The sequence below is a fragment of the Ruditapes philippinarum genome, unplaced genomic scaffold (genome assembly GCF_026571515.1).
Source record: "Ruditapes philippinarum isolate M1 unplaced genomic scaffold, ASM2657151v2 ctg1585_1_1_1_1, whole genome shotgun sequence".
Classification (NCBI taxonomy): Eukaryota; Metazoa; Mollusca; class Bivalvia; order Venerida; family Veneridae; genus Ruditapes; species Ruditapes philippinarum.
The window spans coordinates 100,887-122,207 of NW_026864778.1; the positions used below are offsets into that span (position 1 = coordinate 100,887).

A 21,321-nucleotide genomic window follows, 5' to 3' on the forward strand; every position below is an offset into this window, starting at 1 on the left:
CATGCAGAACTCTGGTTGCCATGGCAACCAAAAGAAAAAACTTTAAATATCTTCTTCTAAAAAACCCAAAGAGCTAGAGCTTAGATATTTGGCATGAAACATCTTCTAGTGAGTGTCTACCAAGTTTGTTCAAATAAAAGCCCTGGGGTTAAAATTGGCCCCACCCCAGGGGGTCATTGATTTTCCCTATATGCATATAGTAAAATCTTAAAAAATCTTCTTTTAAAGAACCCAAAGAGCTACAGCTAAGATATTTAGCATAAAACATCATCTAATGGATGTGTACCAAGTTTGTTCAAATAAAAGCCCTGGGGTCAAAATTGGCCCCGCCCTAGGGGGTCATTGATTTTCCCTATATGCATATAGAAAAAACTTCTTTTAAAGAACCCAAAGAGCTAGAGCTAAGATATTTTAGCATGAATCATGTTCTAATGGATGTCTACCAAGTTTGTTCAAATAAGAGCCCTGGGGTCAAAATTGGCCCCGCCCCGGGGGTCATTGATTTTCCGTATATGTGTATAGCAAAAACTTAAAAAAATCTTTTTTGAAAAAAAAACCAAAAAGCTAAGGTTTAGATACTAAGCATGAAACATCTTCTAGTGAGTGTCTACCAAGTTTGTTCAAATAAAAGCCCTGGGGTCAAAATTGGCCCGCCCCGGGGGTCATTCATTTTCGTTATATGTGTATAACAAAAACTTAAAAAATCTTCTTTGAAAAAACTCAAATAGCTAGAGTTTAGATATTAAGCATGAAGCATCTTCTAGTGAGTGTCTACAAAGTTTGTTCAAATAAAAGCCCTGGGGTCAAAATTGGCCCCGCCCCGGGGGTCATTGATTTTCCTTATATCATACAGTGTATAGCAAAAACTTAAAAATCTTCTTTGAAAAAACCCAAATAGCTAGAGTTTAAATATTAAGCATGAAACATTTGCTAGTAAGTGTCTACAAAAGATTGTTCAAATAAAAGTCCTGGGGTCAAAACTGGCCCTGCCCCAGGTGTGTCATTGTTTTTAACTATATGTGTAAAGGAAAAACTTGAAAAAATCTTCTTTTAAAAAACCCAACGAGCTAGACCTTAGATGTTTAGCACCAAATCTATGAACCGTCTATAAGATTTGTCACAGACTTTTGGGACAACCCTGGTATTTACTATGAATTCTTTGCATTTTTAGGGAAAAAAAATAAAAGTCTATTGTTCATTTTCATATAAATATAATTCATGATTTTTCTGTTTTGACTCTGTAGTTGTTTTTTCATTGTCCTCTGCCTTTTGAAAGAAAAAGAAGGCTATGGTAACGGGCTGTGTCCATCTATCTGTCTGCCGATGGTTTACAAATTATATATTCACTCTGACACTATACAGCATATACCAGTAATTTTACTTGATCCTCATGTCTGCTGTGTTTCTTTAGAAATTACCTTTTTATATGTTTTGAACTCAGTGCTTAAATTTTTTTTATTAAAACTGTTGCTAAGTGAGAGTTTATATATATATATATATATTGAAAATATGCACAAAGTATGGTTCACTGACCTGTACCTGATCCATTTAGGTCTTGTAATTGAAGTCACTTTAAGTGATGCCTTTTTATGTATGACAGAGTCTTTGAAGTATGTTGTTGTACAGTATGTCATAATTGTGTTCTGTTATTTTTTCTGTTATTATTTTATAGTCAGCCTTGTGCTAATGTGTTATTAATGCTTTGATTTATCACAATTAAAATGTGGGTTTCTATATAGTGTTTCTTATTTCTTTTAAAGTATACACTGAGATTCATAATAAGTTTTCAGATTGATTTTAAATATTAGTAATTATCAAAATTAACCTGAAGGAACTTGGACAAGCACTCAATGCCTTTATCACTGGTGATTGTTTCATAACAAAGATTATTGTAGTTATAATTAACCCTTACAGATATGACAACTTCCAATATCGATTGATTTATCAAAATCAATATAATTATGTGTCATTCAAATGACAATTGTAATCCCAATTACGTAGAATCCTAAGAAGTGTAAGAATTTGAGTAGAATGAAGAGGCCAGATAAGTAGAAAGAAAGATTGTAGACGACTGAGGAATTTGCAGAACGATTAAAAAAGTCAAAGAACTTGATAGAACGATTTAAGAAGCCAAAAATTTGATGAAGAAGAATAGTTAAAGAATTTAAGAATTTGATAAAACGATTTAAGAAGTCAAGAACTTGTTAGAAAGATCGAGGAAGTCAATGGCTTGTTAGAACGATTGAGTAAGTCAAGAACTTGTAAGAACGATAGAGGAAAGTAAAAAAAATGCTAGAATGATTTTTTAAAAAAAGCACTTAATAGAACAATTCAATTTAAAAAGTGATCAATTTGCTAGAGTGATTGAAGATGTCAACCACGTAATAAATCGATTGAAGAAGTTAAGATTTTGCTAGAATGAATGAAAAAGTCGAAGGTCTTGTTAAACGGATTGCTAAAGAAAGAACTTGGCAGAATGATTAAAAGAAGTCTAAGAACTTGTTAAATCTATTAAAAAGGCAAAGAACTTGGCAGAACAACTTTAGAAGTAAACATTTTTTCCAAAGTGATTGAAAAAGCATTTGGTAAATCGATTGAAAAAGTTATAATTTGCTATCTAGAAGTCTAAGGACTTGGTAGAACGATTAAAAAGCCAAAAACTTGTAAATCGAGTGGAGAAATTCAAGAACTTGTTAAACCAATTGAAGAAGCAAAGAACTTGACAAAACAATTTAAAAAGCCAAGAATATGGCAGTAGGATAGAAAAGGTCAAGAATTTGCTAGAACAACTGAAGAAATCTAACAACTTGTTAGAATGGTTGAAAAAGTAAAAAAAAACTTGTTTAAACGATTTAAGCCTTTTACTGTCATAAGGACGGCATATGCCGTCCCTATTTTTTTTCGGCATATTTGCCATATGGACGGCTTTTGCCGTTTCTTTAATAATAATAATAATAATAATAATAATGATAAATATATAGATAATTATACCATCAACAATAATTATTATCATATTAAGCAGCCAAAAACTTGTTAGAACAATTTAAGAAGCCAAGAAGTGAAGCACTTAATTAAAGAACTTAATTGAAGGATTTAAGTCAAGAGACTGTTGGGAAGATTTAAAAAGCAGTACAATTTAAGAGGCTAAAAATATTGCCAGAAGCTAGGGAACTTCCTAGAATGGTAGAATAAGACTAAAATAGGTAGAACAATGACAGGGACCTACTCACCTGTCAGAGCGACTGAACTTTGTAGAATGATTGCCAAAGTATATTTCTTTGCTAGAAGAGCAGTAGAAACTTAAGGTCTTGCTTGAAAGGTCGGAAATGGTTATAAGAACTTGGTAGAACAATTGTAGACGATAATATAAATTGTTTTAGATTAGACATATATGAACTCGTTATGCGATGTACGTACAATACAGTAAGAAGTGTGTTTTACTTCACTTTCATTTACATAACACACCGTCCAATTTCTATAGTGAAATAAGGTCACTGTTATTAAAGCATAATTTAATTTATTAACGCGAGTAGTACATCTACATCATACTGCTTCGAAATCGTTAACGAATACACTAAGCAGGCGCATTAATTGTCTTGCAATAGCAAAAGAAGACTACAAGACTGAGATAAAAAGATGATAAAAACAAAGCTGACTTAAAACAGGTAGAAAAGATGCAGCTGCCCAGTAAAGAGATAGAAAACACGGGTAGGCCATTCCGCAAACGAATAGTTGTGGGGGAAATAAATAGTATATATGCTGTGTCCTTGAGTATGGTATCAGGTAGTTCAGGTTTCTACTTTTGTCAGATGACGATAGTCGACCCTGAAAAGATTGTTTTGAATTTTTTAGAGAAGGGTAGCAAAGCTTATGTTGCCGCTCGCTCTAGAAATTGCCAATTAAGATTTTTTAACATCATCGATACACTACCCATTATCAGAGACATAGATAACATGTTATCTATGTCTCTGTCATTATGTGCAAATCTGACAGCTGACCTTTGAACTTATTATAATATGTAATCCAAGTATTTCCTTGCAATTAAAGTATGTACCTTTGGAATAAAGGACTTGTAACACGAGCATTATCAGGAACATTATATTCTTAACATTATTACTAGCATTTATGTAACTGTGTAATCAATTGAAATGTGCCGATGAACCAAGAAAATAACATCAATTTAATCAATTTTCAATGCATTTCTATGTCAAGTCATAAAGTGAATTGGATAATGGGGACACATAATATAATTCTAAGATTAAGCAAGAAAATTTAACAAAATGGGCGTCGAAAGTCCGTATAAACGGTAACGAGATTTTATCCTGGTTTCTCACGTGACTTCCTATAAATCTGCAAAAAATGTAATATTTTCACATTTCATATTACTTGTCGTTAACAGCCATACAATAGTTTATGGACACTTTGTTTCTGCATGCAATTATATATTTTTTGCAGTCTTTTATGTGAAAAATGTCATTGACACCTGACATATGATAATTACAACAGATGCACGATTTCGGACATATATTTTTGGATAGTTGATGAGTTATTATGAAGTAAAGCCAAATTTCAGTTATCTCTACACTTTGTCATTGCTTCTGTTGAAAGAGTAATAATGATTCTTTCCAAAAGTAATAGCCTACATATCATTTAATCAGTTAATTATTTTCGTTTAAGTAGATCAATTAAGTAGTTAGAATCAATACATTTAGAGGCTGTTATTAAAGATTTATATATCTTGCTTGACCTATGTTAGCATGAGCAGTGAGTGAATGATGGCTCTTAAGTTATGATTATGATTATTATGTATGTCTTGATTGCATCTTATCACTTTAAGTTTTATGTTTTGTTTAAGCATTTCATTTTGTATTTATAAGTCTTTGGTTTAAACATATTTATTTTAGCTTGATTGCGAAATAAGTTCTTGCAACTTATATTAATCTCTTTCGAGACCATTTTCTGGAACCAACCAGTACTGGTGTCATATGAAGAAACATGGTTGTGACCCGAGTAGGGCTCAAACCCATAATCTCTGGGTTGAGAAGACACCTTAAGTTAACCCCTAGGCCACCGCTCCAATTAATATATAATGTATAAGTCTCATACAATCATACATGTATGTAGTAATGTTCAGTGTTGAATCTAATTGATATGTTGTATTTTCTCAAGTAATTATGAAAACTTGTTCTCAATGCTGAACTATAATTATTTGCAATAACAATAAGTTTATGTTGTTTATAAATCTTGCTCTGCCACAGCCAAAATAATAGTTTGACAAATAACAGATAAAGAAACTAAGAGTTTTTTAACTTAACTACTTCATTATTTGTAAATATAAGTTTTTTTTGTTTTCTGGGTCATATATTTTCAATGATGTTCCCATTTTAAGCAGGAGTCTTAGAATTTTAGCAGAAATTTAAAAGAACTTGTCAGCTGTTTTTAAACTTAAAACACTTTTCAATATTCCAATCAACTGATTTAATGTGGAATACTAAGTCAGTGAATATTCTTTGGAAATAAGGTATTGTGATATGGTACTTCTAAATTTTAAAATTTTACTGTTCATATTCAATTTTTAGAGGGTTTACAATGATCAGTTTCTACATTTCTGATTTTGTACTTTAAGGAAATATTTCAGAGGAGGAGGATGAAACCAAAATTAGCTGATGTAATTTGAAAAAATAGAAACATCAACGAAATAACCAAGCTGACAGAAAATTGCCTTCAAAAATGGCAACTATAGAAAAGTTGATTAAGGCCTTTGAGGCTCTCAGAGTCTTTCAGCCTGCAACTTCTGCAGTGGAAGAAGTTGTTGTGAAGTAAGTACTTAAAATGTCTTATATCCTAGAAGTCTTTAATTGTGAATTCTAATCTTTTTGTTGAATAAAACATATTCATTAAAGTGCTAAAAATATACATAGTTAATTTTGTTCAATATATTGATTAAAAATGTTATTAGAATTATGCAATTTATGAAAACGAGGCTTGTAATGAATGTGATGATTGGTATGACATAGCTAGATGTTTACTATTTTGCAATTTTAACTTGTTCAGGGGCAGGTAATCCTACTGCATGCATGTATATAATCGGTGTTCTGTACAATAATAATTAAGCAAATGCTGTATAAGGACATCTGGTCTACATTTTTGTTTTTGATTCATCAATAAATTTGACATTGCCTGTATTTGTGTATCTGCCTTTAGATTGATTTTATTGTTTTATTGAATTGTAGAAAGAAGGATCAACCTTTGAATAAGAAGGATAAGATTCAGAACTGCAATCTCATTGCAGACTGTATATGTGCTAGTAATATGAGGTGAGTTGTGTCTGAAACATTGTTTGTAAAGTTGTCCCCAAGATTGTTTTCACATTGAAACTTTATGCTAGTTAATAGATATATTTATCACATACTCATGCAGATTTTGCTCTGTAAAATGGTTTAGCATGGTTATGCATATAAGTTGACTTTACATCATTTATGTTATACAAACATAGTGTAAAGATGCGCTAAATATTAGCATTACAATGTTGGCGTGTCAATGAAAAATGATTCTTTTTCACTTTAAACAGTCTTTTATTTGGGCATATGATAAATAGAGTAGGTTCATTACCAAATTTATTGAACTTGTTGAATAGAATAATATTTTGCTCACCAGAGGCCTTCATGATATATATTTTTTATTTGTTATTCAACTTGTTCAATACATTCAGTATTGAGCCTACACTCACTCAATATTATTTCCTAGTTCGCTACGCTCAAACGTAAATAAATTATTTATCCCATAATAAAGGCAATCGAAGGAAAGAAAGAACAACCCAAATAACATAATTTCACATTTTAGGATTTGTTTAAAATCGAATTGCCGTTATCTACATTAAATACAATGTTCTTAGAAAACAGAATACATACTTAACACTCAACGTTTCATAAATCTATTGTAATCTAATTCTAAAAGGACTTTCTTTTTAAAAATTTCTCAATATCTTTATTACAACATTAACATGGAAAACCACCAGGGTTACTTTCCTGCCGTTAAGCTTGCCGAGTCGGCTGCGCAACCCTAACTCCATTGTGGGAGGGGGCGTCGTAAGGAAACCAAAACTCAAGACCAGCCAAACCTTCCCGTAAGTTGCCTCTGACATAAAATGAGTCCATAAAATAATAACCCCCTTTAATTAAATCTATTAAAAGCGAATATTACACTCATTTTGCACGCTTTTCCACCTTTATAAGTTCAGAACATTTACAAAAACGTATAAAATATGGAATCTCTTCTTATATACAGACTATAAAAATTGAAATCATAAAAGTTCAAGGTATCGTATTTTACTAACTAAAGAATCGTTCTCCAAAATAACGAACATCCTGGGAAAGTAGTACATCTTGTTCTTGTAACAAAAATCTGAAAAACATAAACTTAAGTAATTAACAATATTTTTAGTTAAATTCAAATCGTTACCAAAAACGTAAAAAACTTGACTGAATTAATCTAAAAATGCATCTTTATAATACCATACTTCATTTACCATTAATACATTTATGTATTTATAAATCAATTATAAACCTTGCAAAATTATTCTGCAGTTGTAAGAATATGCTTGTCCTTTTTAATTGGCGTGTCGATTTAAACAATTAAAAACGATTTATCAAGAATAAAAATGGACCAAGAAAAATCATTGTTACTGTACAGATTAACTATGACTGCGTGAACTTTTCGGGAGGGTGGGAGGGTATCAGTGCAGGATAGAGTAAAATAAACGTGTGTAGCAATGCAGAAAACCTCGAATGATATACACATCTATCCGACTTTATTATATATTACTGACGCACGAGAAAATCGTGCGTATCATATTCAATGAATTTCAAAACAGTAAAACTTCGATTACCTTAACCTAGGATAAAATATATTTATTTCCTAGTTCGCTACGCTCAAACGTAAATAAATTATTTATCCCATAATAAAGGCAATCGAAGGAAGAAAGAACAACAAATACATAAATTCACATTTAGGATTTGTTATCTGCATTGCCGTATATCGAATTCAAAAACAAAGAACGGGTGCAATGAAACTCTTTATAATATCAAAAAAAAATGTTCAATGTTGTATTTTTAATATTAATCAATATCAATATAATATGTATTTCATATTTGATTTCTAATACGCCCAGATTCTTTGTAACTGATAATCGTTTGTTTAAATTATCTTTTAACATAATGTCACTACGCCACCGGTCCGCGATCTTAAACTATGTAATCAACAATGAGATTTATCTAATCTAACTGAGGAAAACATATCCAGAATTATCTGCCTTGATCTCGTAGTCTGTGTATATTAATTTATAATACTGTCTATATTTACAGTAAGTGAGAGAACGAAATATGAACTCATTAGAATCATCGTTAATTTAAGAACATTAAAGATATAAATTAAGCAATGATACTAAAAATGTTTTCAAGTTTTACAAACTTTTTTTTTTTTTTTTTTCAATCCAAGACTAATTTAAACCATCTCTTTAAATGTCAGTTTTACTCTTTTCAATGAAAAATCCTTATGATCGCCATGCAAAGTAATATCGGAACGTCTCAAAACAAGATAATTCCGAATATCTCAAGAAGCCTGTATATTCAAGCAAACACATTGTAATACATGTACTTCTTAATCTAAACATATTATTTGCATCGCTGTTATACATAGAAACTAATTTATTTAACATTTCCGGTGTAACAGGAAGAATCCTGTGAGCTGCCTCCCTAACTGACTTTGTTAAAGTTGAATGACAAGGGTTAATAGAACATTCCGCTAAATCATGAGCCCATTTAATTCCATAATAGGCATCGTCAACAGAAGAATTACATTTTTGAATGATTGAAATCAAATACAGCGAAAAATCGGTGTTGAAAGCTGGTAAAGAATTAAGTTTGACACAAGGTATTGAATGGTCGTTGGTACTTTTTGCTAGTATTGACAACATGAGACTTTAAAACAACTCTCGGAACACTGGCATACAGGGACAACTCCATATTCATGTAAATTACCAAATGACTATACAACTCTGAAGCTATCAAATCTATATAAAATGAATTCCAATAAATTTTCAAAATTTAAAAAAATATGAGCAGTCAAAATACAACTAAATATAAACGAAAAACATAAAAATAATTGAAAACAGTGTCTGTATGAAATAAAACCGTTCATCACGCTTATTTCAAGTCGATTCGTTATTCGTAATAAAACATATTACAATCTGCCTTCACAGCTGAAATTCAACCACAGTCAAACCGTTTTTATGACCACTTAAATTCAGCAAGTGAAATAAAAGCGTAAATCTTAAAATAAAGAAAAGCTCGGACAACAGCGCTTGCCACTGCCTATCGACTGACGTGCCACATAATTTCTAATTTAATAACTCTCGCCAATCGGCGCCTGCCACTGCCCATCGGCTGGCGTACCACACAAAATTATAAATAAATAACTCTCGCCAATCGGCGCTTGCCACTGCCAATCGGCTGGCGTACCACACAAATTATAAATAAATAACTCTCGCCAATCGGCGCTTGCCACTGCCAATCGGCTGGCGTACAACACAAAATTATAAATAAATAACTCTCGCCAATCGGTGCTTGCCACTGCCAATCGGCTGGCTTACCACACAAAATTATAAATAACTCTCGCCAATCGGCGCTTGCCACTGCCAATCGGCTGGCGTACCACACACAATTATAAATAAATAACTCGCCAAACTGCGCTTGCCACTGCCCATCGGCTGGCGTACCACATAAATTAATAATTAAATAACTCTCGCCAATCGGCGCTTGCCACTGCCAATCGGCTGGCGTACCACACAAAATTATAAATAAATAACTCTCGCCAATCGGCGCTTGCCACTGCCAATCGGCTGGCGTACCACACAAAATTATAAATAAATAACTCTCGCCAATCGGCGCTTGCCACTGCCCATCGGCTGGCGTACCACATAAATTTCTAAATAAATAACTCTCGCCAATCGGCGCTTGCCACTGCCAATCGGCTGGCGTACCACACAAAATTATAATTTAATAAATCGCGTCATCGTTTTTTAAAAATAAACGAACTTACTCCATGTATAATCCATTATTATATGATAATGTAAGGGTAGTATTTGTGCACGATTTTGGCTGTAAGATGATTTCACATAAGTGATTCATCAACTTATATTATAAACAAGCACTTAAACATAACTGTCAATATTTAAAGAGAACAATATACTAGTAATCGGTTAGTTGAATTTGTCAGATCCAAAAAAAAATAATAAATTTTATCTACTCAAATATTGTACCAAAATATCTTATCTTGTGGTAAACTCAAAATATCAAGAATGTATATTTTGGGTATACTGCTATTACTAAACAACATTTGCCAGAACGGTGCTGATGGCTAATGAGGTACAATTAAAAACTAAGTAACCATCCAGTTATTTTCCCCTGACCAATTAACTAAAATGGCATCGACTGTTCCCGGGACCCAGAACAAAGAATTAAATTTTTTAACTTTATAATTGTAATGATTACAAATCGGTAAACCGAGAAAAGTCCCGTCATATCATCCAAAACATTGAAAAAATTCTGTTCGTTATAAAAAGTTACTTATTTGATCTGCAAACTGATTTTGGACCATTTGAACCCTCTCTATATGTGAACGTATACCTTTTAAAGTACAAAAATAAAAAAATGTAAACAACAACGGAATGTAACTTTGGCTTCAAGCTTCCTCCATTAATATATTAACACTGTTTTGATTGTCGGTACACCATCAGACTCATTTACTAGAAATAAACAATACGATACTTTGTAGAGCAAATTATATAGCAGACAGCTCTAGCCTTGTTGAACTCTTAGCTTTTTCATACTCGACCATTTTTTTTTTTTTTTTTTTTTTTTTTTTATTATTATTATTATAATTAAACTCCCCTTGACAAAAGAATTATGTAATTTGAATATGTGGTTATGAATAATACTTTTCTGATACTCGAAATATAGAAATTCATATCTATGATCTGATGATAACGAAATATTTTGTACAGTTGAATAAATCTATAAAATCATACTCATCTTTAACATAGCGTTCATTTTGAATTTCTGACAGTGTCCGAGTCTTGAGTCTTGAACCAGTTTTTCTGGAACGGCAGACTGTGTATCTGGCTGAAAACTGCTGAAGCCGGAGAAAACCCGCTGATAGGGCAATTAACTTCCGTTGTATTTGGACTTCAGCCTAGAAGTGTCCCCATCCTCCTAATGCGAAACCCATCCTTCTTGTTAACGCATGACCTCGATTTGAGTAACAAAAGAAGAACTAGGAGTATAGTACAGGTTACTCGGCGTAGACACTGGTAACGGTCTTTCCTCGCCCTTTGTTTACAGCGCGTCCGAATTCCACTTTATGAAGGTCGTCGTTGAAGTTGCTCGCACTTCCTGCCTAAAATCTCCCTAAAACGATTTGAATTGATTGTCAAAATAGTGGCGATACAATCAAACAATTCTGTGTTCGAATCTCGTCTGCCGCTGAAAGTGGCTGAATTACTCTCTCGTTAATTCTTCGTTGGTAGCCATTAATATTCGGTGCACGATAGAGTAAAATAAACGTGTGTAGCAATGCAGAAAACCTCGAATGATATACACATCTATCCGACTTTATTATATATTACTGACGCACGAGAAAATCGTGCGTATCATATTCAATGAACTTCAATACAGTAAAACTTTGATTACCTTAACCTAGGATAAATATATTTATAATATTGTGAGTATATAAATAAATTTGTTATTAAAATAATAAACGAACATTTTCAAGTTTGTGAAACAAAAATTTTCCTTTATTGTCTGTTAAAGTAATTCTGTAGATTTAAAACTTAGACATTGATTTTAGAGAGGTGTGGTCTTTCTTAATTTAGTTGTAAGTTTTCCTTCATTATGAACATAAATCTATGAGTACTCGTTTGCGCACAATGAGGAATTGCTATATCAATACAAGTGGGTTTTTTTTGTGTGAAAATACTTCTGCATATTGCTAAACAATCAAATTGGTGATTGTGATATTTTTTAGCTAAAGAAAAAGGATACATAAATATTAATTATTTATGTATTTTTTAACATGTGAAATTTAATTTTTTATAGGTCAGTGTCAGATTTCCCAAAATTTCTTGGAATTGCCATAGAAACCTTCTTGAACCTTTGTGATGATCCGGAGTCAGATATACGAATGGTGGCTGATGAATGTCTCAACAAATCTATCAAGGTATTGTTACCTGATTAGTTTTCCTATTTTGATGTTACTATATAAATTTTGTTAGAATATCTGAATCAAGAATCACTTGTTATGTAGTTGGAAAAAAAAAACACTCCAAAATTAAAGGAACTTCACCAAGGTCTAAAAGCCTAATAACATAAAATTTGAATTTCTTTCATAGGTCAGACTGGGCATTTTAAACAGAAATATATGCAAAAGAAAATCAAGAAATGTACTCAGAAATAAACTGATAATCATATTTCTGCACTATTCCTAGCCCAATTTGAGTGAAAAGTGTTTGGATCATCTTTCAAAATTAGAATAATTAATTTAATCTGGAAAAAACGAAGTGAGCAAATGATCTGAAACTTTGCACTCATTGGTCTAGACCTACATCAAAACTACTGAAGGGAATTGATTGAAACTTCAGGCTCTTATTTGAGACCTTCATAGAAGGTCATTGTCCAAAGCCCATAACCCTCACATGGATATTGACAGAATTATGGCCAATTTTGAACTTAAAAATCTCTACATTATCCAAGCTCCTGTTTTACTATCAAGCACTGAGAATAGTTGAGTGCCCTGTCATACCAACAGGTCTTGTTGTATTATAAAGTTCTACATTTTTATTCACAGACATTATTAGAGACAAATCTAGGTAGATTACAGGTAGAACTATATAAAGAGATAAAGAAGAATGGATCATCTCGCTGTCTACGTGCTGCACTCTCAAGATTCTCGGAAATGGCTCATCTGATTAGACCTCAAAAATGCAGGTGTGTATAAGTTAATTATTAATATACCATGGAAATGGCAAATATTTTGTTATTTTTTGTGGTTGTTGCTCATCATTTTATTGCTATATGAAAAATAAATTCTATTCAAATAAGAAATATAAAGCATTGGAACATATAAGTCTTGGTGCTTACAATAATAAGCTTTTGTCACTAAACTTTTCTGTGATATAACAGTTAGTTTCTGAAAGTATTTATTGTGATATCTTCTTTCTCATTTTTTAAAAGCAATATGATCACATATGTCATTTTGTTAATTGATAACATCATTTTAGTGCACATATTGATATGTTCTACAAGAATTGATAACCAAATCTGCAAAAATGATGTCTCATTCTTTATTTGATTAATGTAAATAGCATAATTGTTTAATTTTTTCTAAATGAGCTTCTGTTTTATTATATAAAATGTTAAGTTATAATGAATTTGTTGTTTTTACAGACCTTATATAGTGAATTTATTGCCATGTGTGGCTAGAATATGTAGACGTGAAGATGAAGGTATACAAGAAACTATGCTGGCATCTATGATGAAAATCTGTCCAGCTTTAATGGTGTTTGCCACTGATACAGAGGTCAAGGTTAGTGGGCAGATAAAAATAGCAACTACCAATAACCAGTAACATCCAAGCAATAACTCAAATAACTTGTCAGGGGATCTTTCCAAAAATTGGATCAATATTTCATCTCCATTGATCTGAAAGCATATTCATTTTATCTTGTTTGGGTGTCTGCTGACAATTTAAAGCTTTGCTTTACCCTATTTATGGTGTAAGTTTAATCTAGATTTCATAAATTGAGATACATGTGGATATGATACTGATTCGTAAATGACCTTGATCTTCAAGGTGATATTTTCTAAATTTGGAAAATTACAAAGGTTGATGGACAGATGTTGGAATGCAGACTTGTGTGAACATCTTGCACTTAATCTATACAATTTTATGTTTTATTGTTACATTATATTCTATTTTTAGATGTTGATAAAAGCATTCCTGCCAAACTTGAGTTCAAACCTGGCACCGTGTAGAAGAGCTGCGGCAAATTGTCTTACATTAATCTGTCAGTACTCTAGAAATCCTCCAACATTTATAGAATTTCTGCTAGTCAGTCTTTTAGGTAAGTTTGATATCCCACCACATAAAAAATCCAAAAAACACACAAACACCCCCTCCCTCATAAAAAAGGGGGAAAAAAAACCCAAAAAAAATCCAAAAACACAAAAAAAAAACAAATAAGAAAAAAAACAACAACAAAACACACACACACAAAAGCTCACAAATAAACCCACCAAGAAAACCAATTCACATCATCAGTTATCAAGTATGAGCAATTCACATTATGCTTTCAGTGGTAATGAACTTTATAGAATGCTTACAGCTTTTGTATACATGTTCTAAGGTACTTATCATCTGTTTTTAACATAAAATATTCAATGATAATATGTAAAAGTTAGATATTACATCCATCTAAAATAATCAAACTTATTGTAGCTTGCACTAGATATCACATAATATAGAATTCTGGTGTGATGTACAATGTTTTTAAACTGATAAATTGTACTTGAAATATTTTATAAAAACTAACCTAAGAGCAGCAATCCTTCCACTGACATTTATGAAAATAGACATTGTGTTCTGGATAGAGAAAAAATGTTAAGTATTCAAATACAGTGAAACATGCTAGTTTAATCACTTTATATAAAAAATAAACCTTGGTTTATAAAGAAAGCCTTTTCCCTGTTTGTAAAACATTAAAATTATAGTGATAGAAATAGTATATTCAGTCATATTAAGCATACCATATACAAAGGAGTAATATATTTCTTAAATTCTTCTCTATTTTCTGAAGTCTGAATTTTAAAGAAATTGATTACTCATCTTTGACATGTAACATTTATATCTTGTTTTAAATTATAACAAATTCAGAGATAGTGTTACCAGTAGAGAGGGAGTTAGAGGGACGTGTTTTGGTTGGTGTAATTATGTGTATACGTAATGTGATCCCCCTGTTGTCTGGAAATAGTCTCGAAGGTCAGGGACTAAAAGGAAGCTTTGGTGAGACAAAACAACAGAAGACAGAAACTGTGTCAACTGAACAAATCATTACTGTACGTACTTCCTTGATTTCTTGGCATAAAAAGTTTTATCTTTTTTTTGCTGGGAATTATTAAAAATGAATGACAAATGTTGACCTTTATAAGGTCATGTCAATGTTTTGTTATGATAATGATGGAAAGACTGACACATGGTTGATGTTTTGAAATAAGGATTTAACTTTTTATAGATCAAGTGTTAGGTGTAAAGTTTATTAGTCCCCTACCGGTTTACCAGAGGGGACTTTAGGTTTACTCTCCGTCTGTCTGTCAGTCCGTCAGTCCACAAAACTTGATCCTGCGATAACGCAAAAAGTACTGAAAATATTTTTATGAAACTTGATATATGGATCGATGGCAGCATGGAGATTATGCACGTCTTTCTCTTTTCTTCCTATGTTGAAAATTCAGGTTGCTATGGCAACAAATAGACTGAAAATATGGCAAATTTTACATATAAACTGGATCCAGTGATAACGCAAAAAGTCTGGAAATATTTTTATGAAACTTGACATATGAGTAGATGGCAGTCTGGAGTTTATGCATGTCTTTATCTTTTCTTCCTATTTTGAAAATTCAGGTTGCTATGGCAACAAATAGACTGAAAATATGGCAAAGTTTACATATAAACAGGATCCAGTGATAACGCAAAAAGTCTGAAAATATTTTTATGAAACTTGACATATGGGTAGATGGCAGTCTGGAGTTTATGCATGTCTTAATCTTTTCTTCCTATTTTGAAAATTCAGGTTGCTATGGCAACAAATAGACTGAAAATATGGCAAATTTTACATATAAACTGGATGCAGTGATAACGCAAAAAGTACTGGAAATATTTTTATGAAACTTGACATATGGGTAGATGGCAGTCTGGAGTTTATGCATGTCTTTATCTTTTCTTCCTATTTTGAAAAAAATTGGTTGTTACGGGGGGGTTTGAAGGGGGGCGGAGTCCCCCTCATCGCCAAGAAAATTTTGGACTTGTGAGAGGCTATAAATGACCCCAGATTGATCATAAGGTAACGTGTAACCAACGCTGAAAAGCATTTGACTGTATCTCAATCCATTGAGAAGTTGCAGCACTTTGAAATCAATTTTGATGGAAAAAATCAACGCAAGATAGTGATTTTTGGCAATTTTGAGATGTCCCCTCGTTGCCATGATAACAGAAAATTTAAGTCTGAGCATGTTGTTGCAAGGGCAATGGTCCAGTCAACATTTGTGCCAAGTTTGATTAGTGTTGAAGCAGTTTTTATAGTATTATAGCAATTTGAACTTGTAACGGGAGACTTTTCAATGAAAACAGCCATTTTTCACAAAATGCTCATGAAGTAATCGGTTAAAGAACTTTTCCAACAAATTTACTTAAAATAGAGAAAAATTGAAACATTAGTGAATGGCCAATGGCCCTTCAGAATGTTGCTGAGGTTCAAACCGGTAGGAGACTTATGGATTGCTTGCAATACTATGATAATTGCTTGTATTCCTCTGTATTGTCAGAACATGCTTAACCCCTTATCTGATGTGTGTACTACTTATTGTGACAAACATTAGTGGTCGGAGACCATCAACCGGACACTTTTGGAACATTTTTCCGTACAGATTTTATCATTTTTAACCTAGAGACCAAAAAATTTGACACAGTTCAGCTAGGTTCTGCTCCTAACTAACAAACTAGTTTGTTTATTTCTGATTTTATTGACACTTATATCTGAGACTCGACATGAAGGGTATATTGTCTACATTACACTACCATGTGTCCGGACAGATATGTCCATGACGTGATTTAATTCAGGTAAAAGCTTGGGTGTTTTGATTTTTGATTTTTAACATAATATACAATATTTCAGCAACAAATGCTGAAGTTTTGGATATTCTATTGTTTACTCTGCAAATGATTATAGCTGGTATATGAGGTCAGGCATTGCTTTCTTGACCCCCAAATTTCATTGTCAACATTCTTGAAATAGACATTAAAATATTACCTTTTACGTAGGTTGAAATATATTTTTTTACTTAATTTTAGAAGAAACATACATTTATTGTTGATAAAAAAGTTACAGATTACCACTGAACAAAGAAAATACTAAATTAAGCATTTTCAGGGCCGTCTGGGTTTGGTGGTTGTCCGGTTTTTAGCTCGACTTTTCTATGAAAAGGGGAGCTATCCTACTCGCCCCGGCGTCGGCGTTGGCGTCACACCTTGGTTAAGTTTTTCGTACCACCCCACTTTATTTCAGAAGTATTACAAGTATGGCTTTGAAACTTACCATACTTGTTCACCATCATAACCTCCATCTACAGACAAGAGTACATAACTCTGTCAAGGTTTTTGACAGAATTATGGCCCTTTTTTGACTTAGAAAGTGTATTGAGCTTGGTTAAGTTTTTTGTACCACCTCACTTTATTTCAAAACCATTGGAGGTATTGCTTTGAAACTGACCATACTTGTTTACCATCACGACCTTCATCAACAGACAAGAGGACATAACTCTGTCAAGGTTTTTGACAGAATTATGCCCCTTTTTGACTTAGAAAATACATTGAATATGGGTAAAATCCACTTATTGCCTTAACCCTTTGAGCTATTGCTTTGAAACTTTTAATGCTATTTCACATCATTACCCCCATCTGTACGCAAGAGAAGGTAACTCTGTCAAGGATTTGTTTTAAAAATTAAGGCCTTTTATCGACTTAGAATCTTGGTTAAGTTTTTAGTACCAGTCCACTTTTTGACTGAACTGTTTGAGATATTAATTTGAAAGTTGGAATACTTGTTTACAATCATGATTCCCAAACATGTCCAGGAGAAGGTAATTCTGTCAAAGATTTTATTTGAATTATGGCCCTTAACTGTCAATGTTTTGTATTATAGGCAAGCACTAAAAAACTTAAAAAATCTAAAAAAATTCATTCCTATCCACTTGTTCACTTTACCATAAATTATGTCATAATAAAATAATTCTTCACTAAATATCTTAATGCTCATGGCCATTGTTCACTTTAAAAATACAGAGATTCTTGTATTGCCTTTTACTGCAAAAACTTTTTTTATTGGCAAGCAATAAAAAAGTCGAGCGCGCTGTCTTACGGACAGCTCTTGTGGTGGTCCCCAACCAGTATGGTCTATTTGCAAATATGACAAGTATACTTGTCATTGGAATTTAAAGAATAATTAATTGATCTATCTGATTTATTGATTTGTTTCATAAAATAGATTCATATTTTGTAACAAATAAATAATTTCATTTATGTCTTTGTCTGTTTTCTTATATTACTGGTATATGTACAGGTTTTGAATACATAAAATCTAAAATAATCATTCTGACTTTCACTGCAATTGATTATTGTAATTCTTAAAAAAATACATTGTGACAATATAATATAAACTAGAAGCAGAATGAAGAATGAACGAATAAGAATGAAGTTTAGATAGAGGTGAATATTCAGGATCAGATATACATCAGAAGAATTTGATATAACTAAAAATAATAGATTTTTTTACACAAATATCAGTACATAAATAAATTTATCACACACCTGTGCCGATTTTGCGACTCCGTAAAAATGGTATTGCACGGCCGTGCATATATTTTGACGTGACGTCATTAGCGTTATACAAACATAGTGTAAAGACACGCTAAATGTTAGCGTTATATTATAGGTGCATCAATGAAAAATGACTCTTATTTCACTTTCAACAGTCTTTATTTTGGGTATGTGATAAATAGAATATTAAATTTGTGTAAGTTCATTACTGAATTTACTGCCAAGTTGAATAAAATAATATTATGCTCGCCAGAGGCTCGTATAATATAATTTTATTCAACTTGTGCAATAAATTCAGTATTGAACGTACACTCATTCAATATCCTCTGTTTGGTGACACCAATAAGTGTACATGTATATCTGATTTTAATGTAATTCTCTATTTGATTTTAGGTTTACCAGTTGCTTGTTTACCATTTGAGTCATTCCGATCATAATATTGTGAATTCTTGTCTCGAAGCCTTACAACAATTATTACGTACCCCACCCACTAGTTTGAAAACAGTACTGACAAGAGATGGAGGAATCAAGGAAACATTTATATACAAGAAAGATATGAAATCTCACACCAATGGTAACATTTTACTTATCTAGTAAATCTATGCTAATATTTTCCATAACCCTCTTATCAATTGTAAAAGTATAGATTATTTTGATGAATGTAATCTTTCTTTAAGTCTGTTTCTGACTTGAATTAAATGCAAAATCTTCTAATATGTAACATTCTGTTATTGTAAATGCCTGTTCTATGTGTACTGTAAAGATTTTGTTCAAAACATTATTTTATTCGCTCTTTGCATATATGGAACAATATATTATTGTTGTTTGTTAAATTATATTTTTATAAAATAGTCCATTTGATTTTTCTTTTTGATCATATTTCTATGTTTCATTGAAATGTCACATAAACATAAAGCACCTGACTATGTAAAACTATTTATCAATAACTTTGTGATGTGACATTTTAGCTAAGTATTATGAATGGAACCATTTTCATTTTCATTTCTTTCAGTTCTTGCTGAAGTTCCCTCAACCAGTCAGTTGTCAGTTACATCAGAAGATACTGGATTGGATGAGGAATCAGAGTCATGTGACATAAAGAGCCAATCAGGAGTGTCAGACACAGCTTCATCTGCATATTCTTCAGAAATAAACCAATCAGAATCAGTGTTACATGAACAAAGTTCTGCAGATTCAGATACAGTTAAAGGAAGCCCTGAAAGTGTTGAATCAGAGAATGATTTAGGTGTTGTGATAACTTGTGATTCAGATTACTCTAATGTTGAAATAGGCGATATACAAGATGACAAATCAGAACAATCTGTTTTATCAAATGTTAATACAGGGAGTAGAGAAACTCTTCTTAGTATAAAGAGTCTAAGTCCAACCCATAATAAGATTGAGGGCAGATTGGAGATAATAGGACAAGACATGAATGGTAATCCTGAGATTGTTGAACCAGAGATAAACGAACCTGTGCCTGCAGTAGTAACAGAAAGTGTGGAGAATATTCTAGATAAGATTGGGTCAGAGACGGAGGGTGTACCTCTTGTTTACTGTATGAGGGTAATCTGTGGTAGGTTCTTACTATCAGGCAAACCAGGAGAATTGATGTCAGACAGGAGGGTAAGGGTCAGTGTTAAAAGTTTGGCACTTGGTAATGTGGCAAGTGCAGTCAAGCTGGCCCCATCATTGTTCCTTCAGAAGTTACAAAAAACACAAGGTACTTATATGTTTTTGATAAGATTTTTTTACAAATGCTCTGAATTTCGGACAAGTCTTTATAAAAATGTATTTTTGACAAAATTGTAACAATTTGCGGCTAAGCAATTTTAATTGTAAATCTTTAACAAAGCATATACATATATGTACATGTATATATATACATTTGTTGAACAACATGTAAAACATATCTATCAGTTATGATTTTGATTAAGAACATTGTTTTCAGGTGCAGAGGCAAGTGCAATAATACGTGATATAGTTCTGTATGCAAGTCATCCTGACCCTCAGTTAAAGGGTAACTGTAGCATCATAATTGGTAATCTTATAGCTGCAATCCTCACAGAGGGAAGGGGCAACTTTGATAAATGGGTCAAACTACACACTGATAAAACAGGTAAAATTATTTTAAAATTGCATGACATTGTATTTTTTCGAGGCATTTGGTACAAATACCTGACCTTATTTTTTATACCTGATTGAGCCTGTAAAAGTCTCGGAAGGGCATCTAAATGTTTCTTCATTCTTCATAATGTAGTGACTAACATTTTATTTTATAAAAAAAAAACATTAAAGAAATTATATAAAATATTTAGCATAAACTGAATGAGATTGTACATGTAATAAATGGCAACAAAAAGTGAGTGACAGGTACAGCTCTTAAATGTTTATATCATTTTTTTGTCAAATTATTTTTTTCTTTAAATTAAAGCATTTGAAATGTCATAGACTCCTTAACTCTTATTTTTAGTGTTATTTTCATATTATATTTGTCATTGTGTTTAAATCATTATTATATTTCAGGAGATTTATGTTTGTCGAGCCTGGTAGAGACATTAATATTTATAACAGAAGATTCCTCATATTTCAGGAGATTTATGTTTGTCCAGCCTGGTA

At 32.2% G+C, this 21,321-nt stretch overlaps 1 protein-coding gene across 6 annotated transcripts in view; it reads left to right on the top strand.

Moving 5' to 3' along the window:
• The first annotated feature begins 4,299 nt into the window (after positions 1-4,299).
• Positions 4,300-21,321, top strand: part of LOC132726770 (huntingtin-like) — a 58,204-nt gene continuing 41,182 nt past the window's right edge. For 4 of the 6 annotated variants that reach the window (XM_060712128.1, XM_060712130.1, XM_060712131.1 and 1 more), the window contains exons 1-11: positions 4,301-4,361; positions 5,627-5,819; positions 6,234-6,317; positions 12,153-12,273; positions 12,901-13,040; positions 13,500-13,638; positions 14,035-14,176; positions 14,986-15,167; positions 19,096-19,276; positions 19,715-20,425; positions 20,654-20,821. In XM_060712128.1, coding sequence (XP_060568111.1) covers positions 5,731-5,819; positions 6,234-6,317; positions 12,153-12,273; positions 12,901-13,040; positions 13,500-13,638; positions 14,035-14,176; positions 14,986-15,167; positions 19,096-19,276; positions 19,715-20,425; positions 20,654-20,821 — 1,957 coding nt within the window. In that variant the 5' untranslated portion in view covers positions 4,301-4,361; positions 5,627-5,730. Of the gene's footprint in view, positions 4,362-4,383; positions 4,557-5,626; positions 5,820-6,233; positions 6,318-12,152; positions 12,274-12,900; positions 13,041-13,499; positions 13,639-14,034; positions 14,177-14,985; positions 15,168-19,095; positions 19,277-19,714; positions 20,426-20,653; positions 20,822-21,321 lie in introns of those variants that run through there. The other 2 variants (XM_060712133.1, XM_060712129.1) reach the window with 2 other exon arrangements.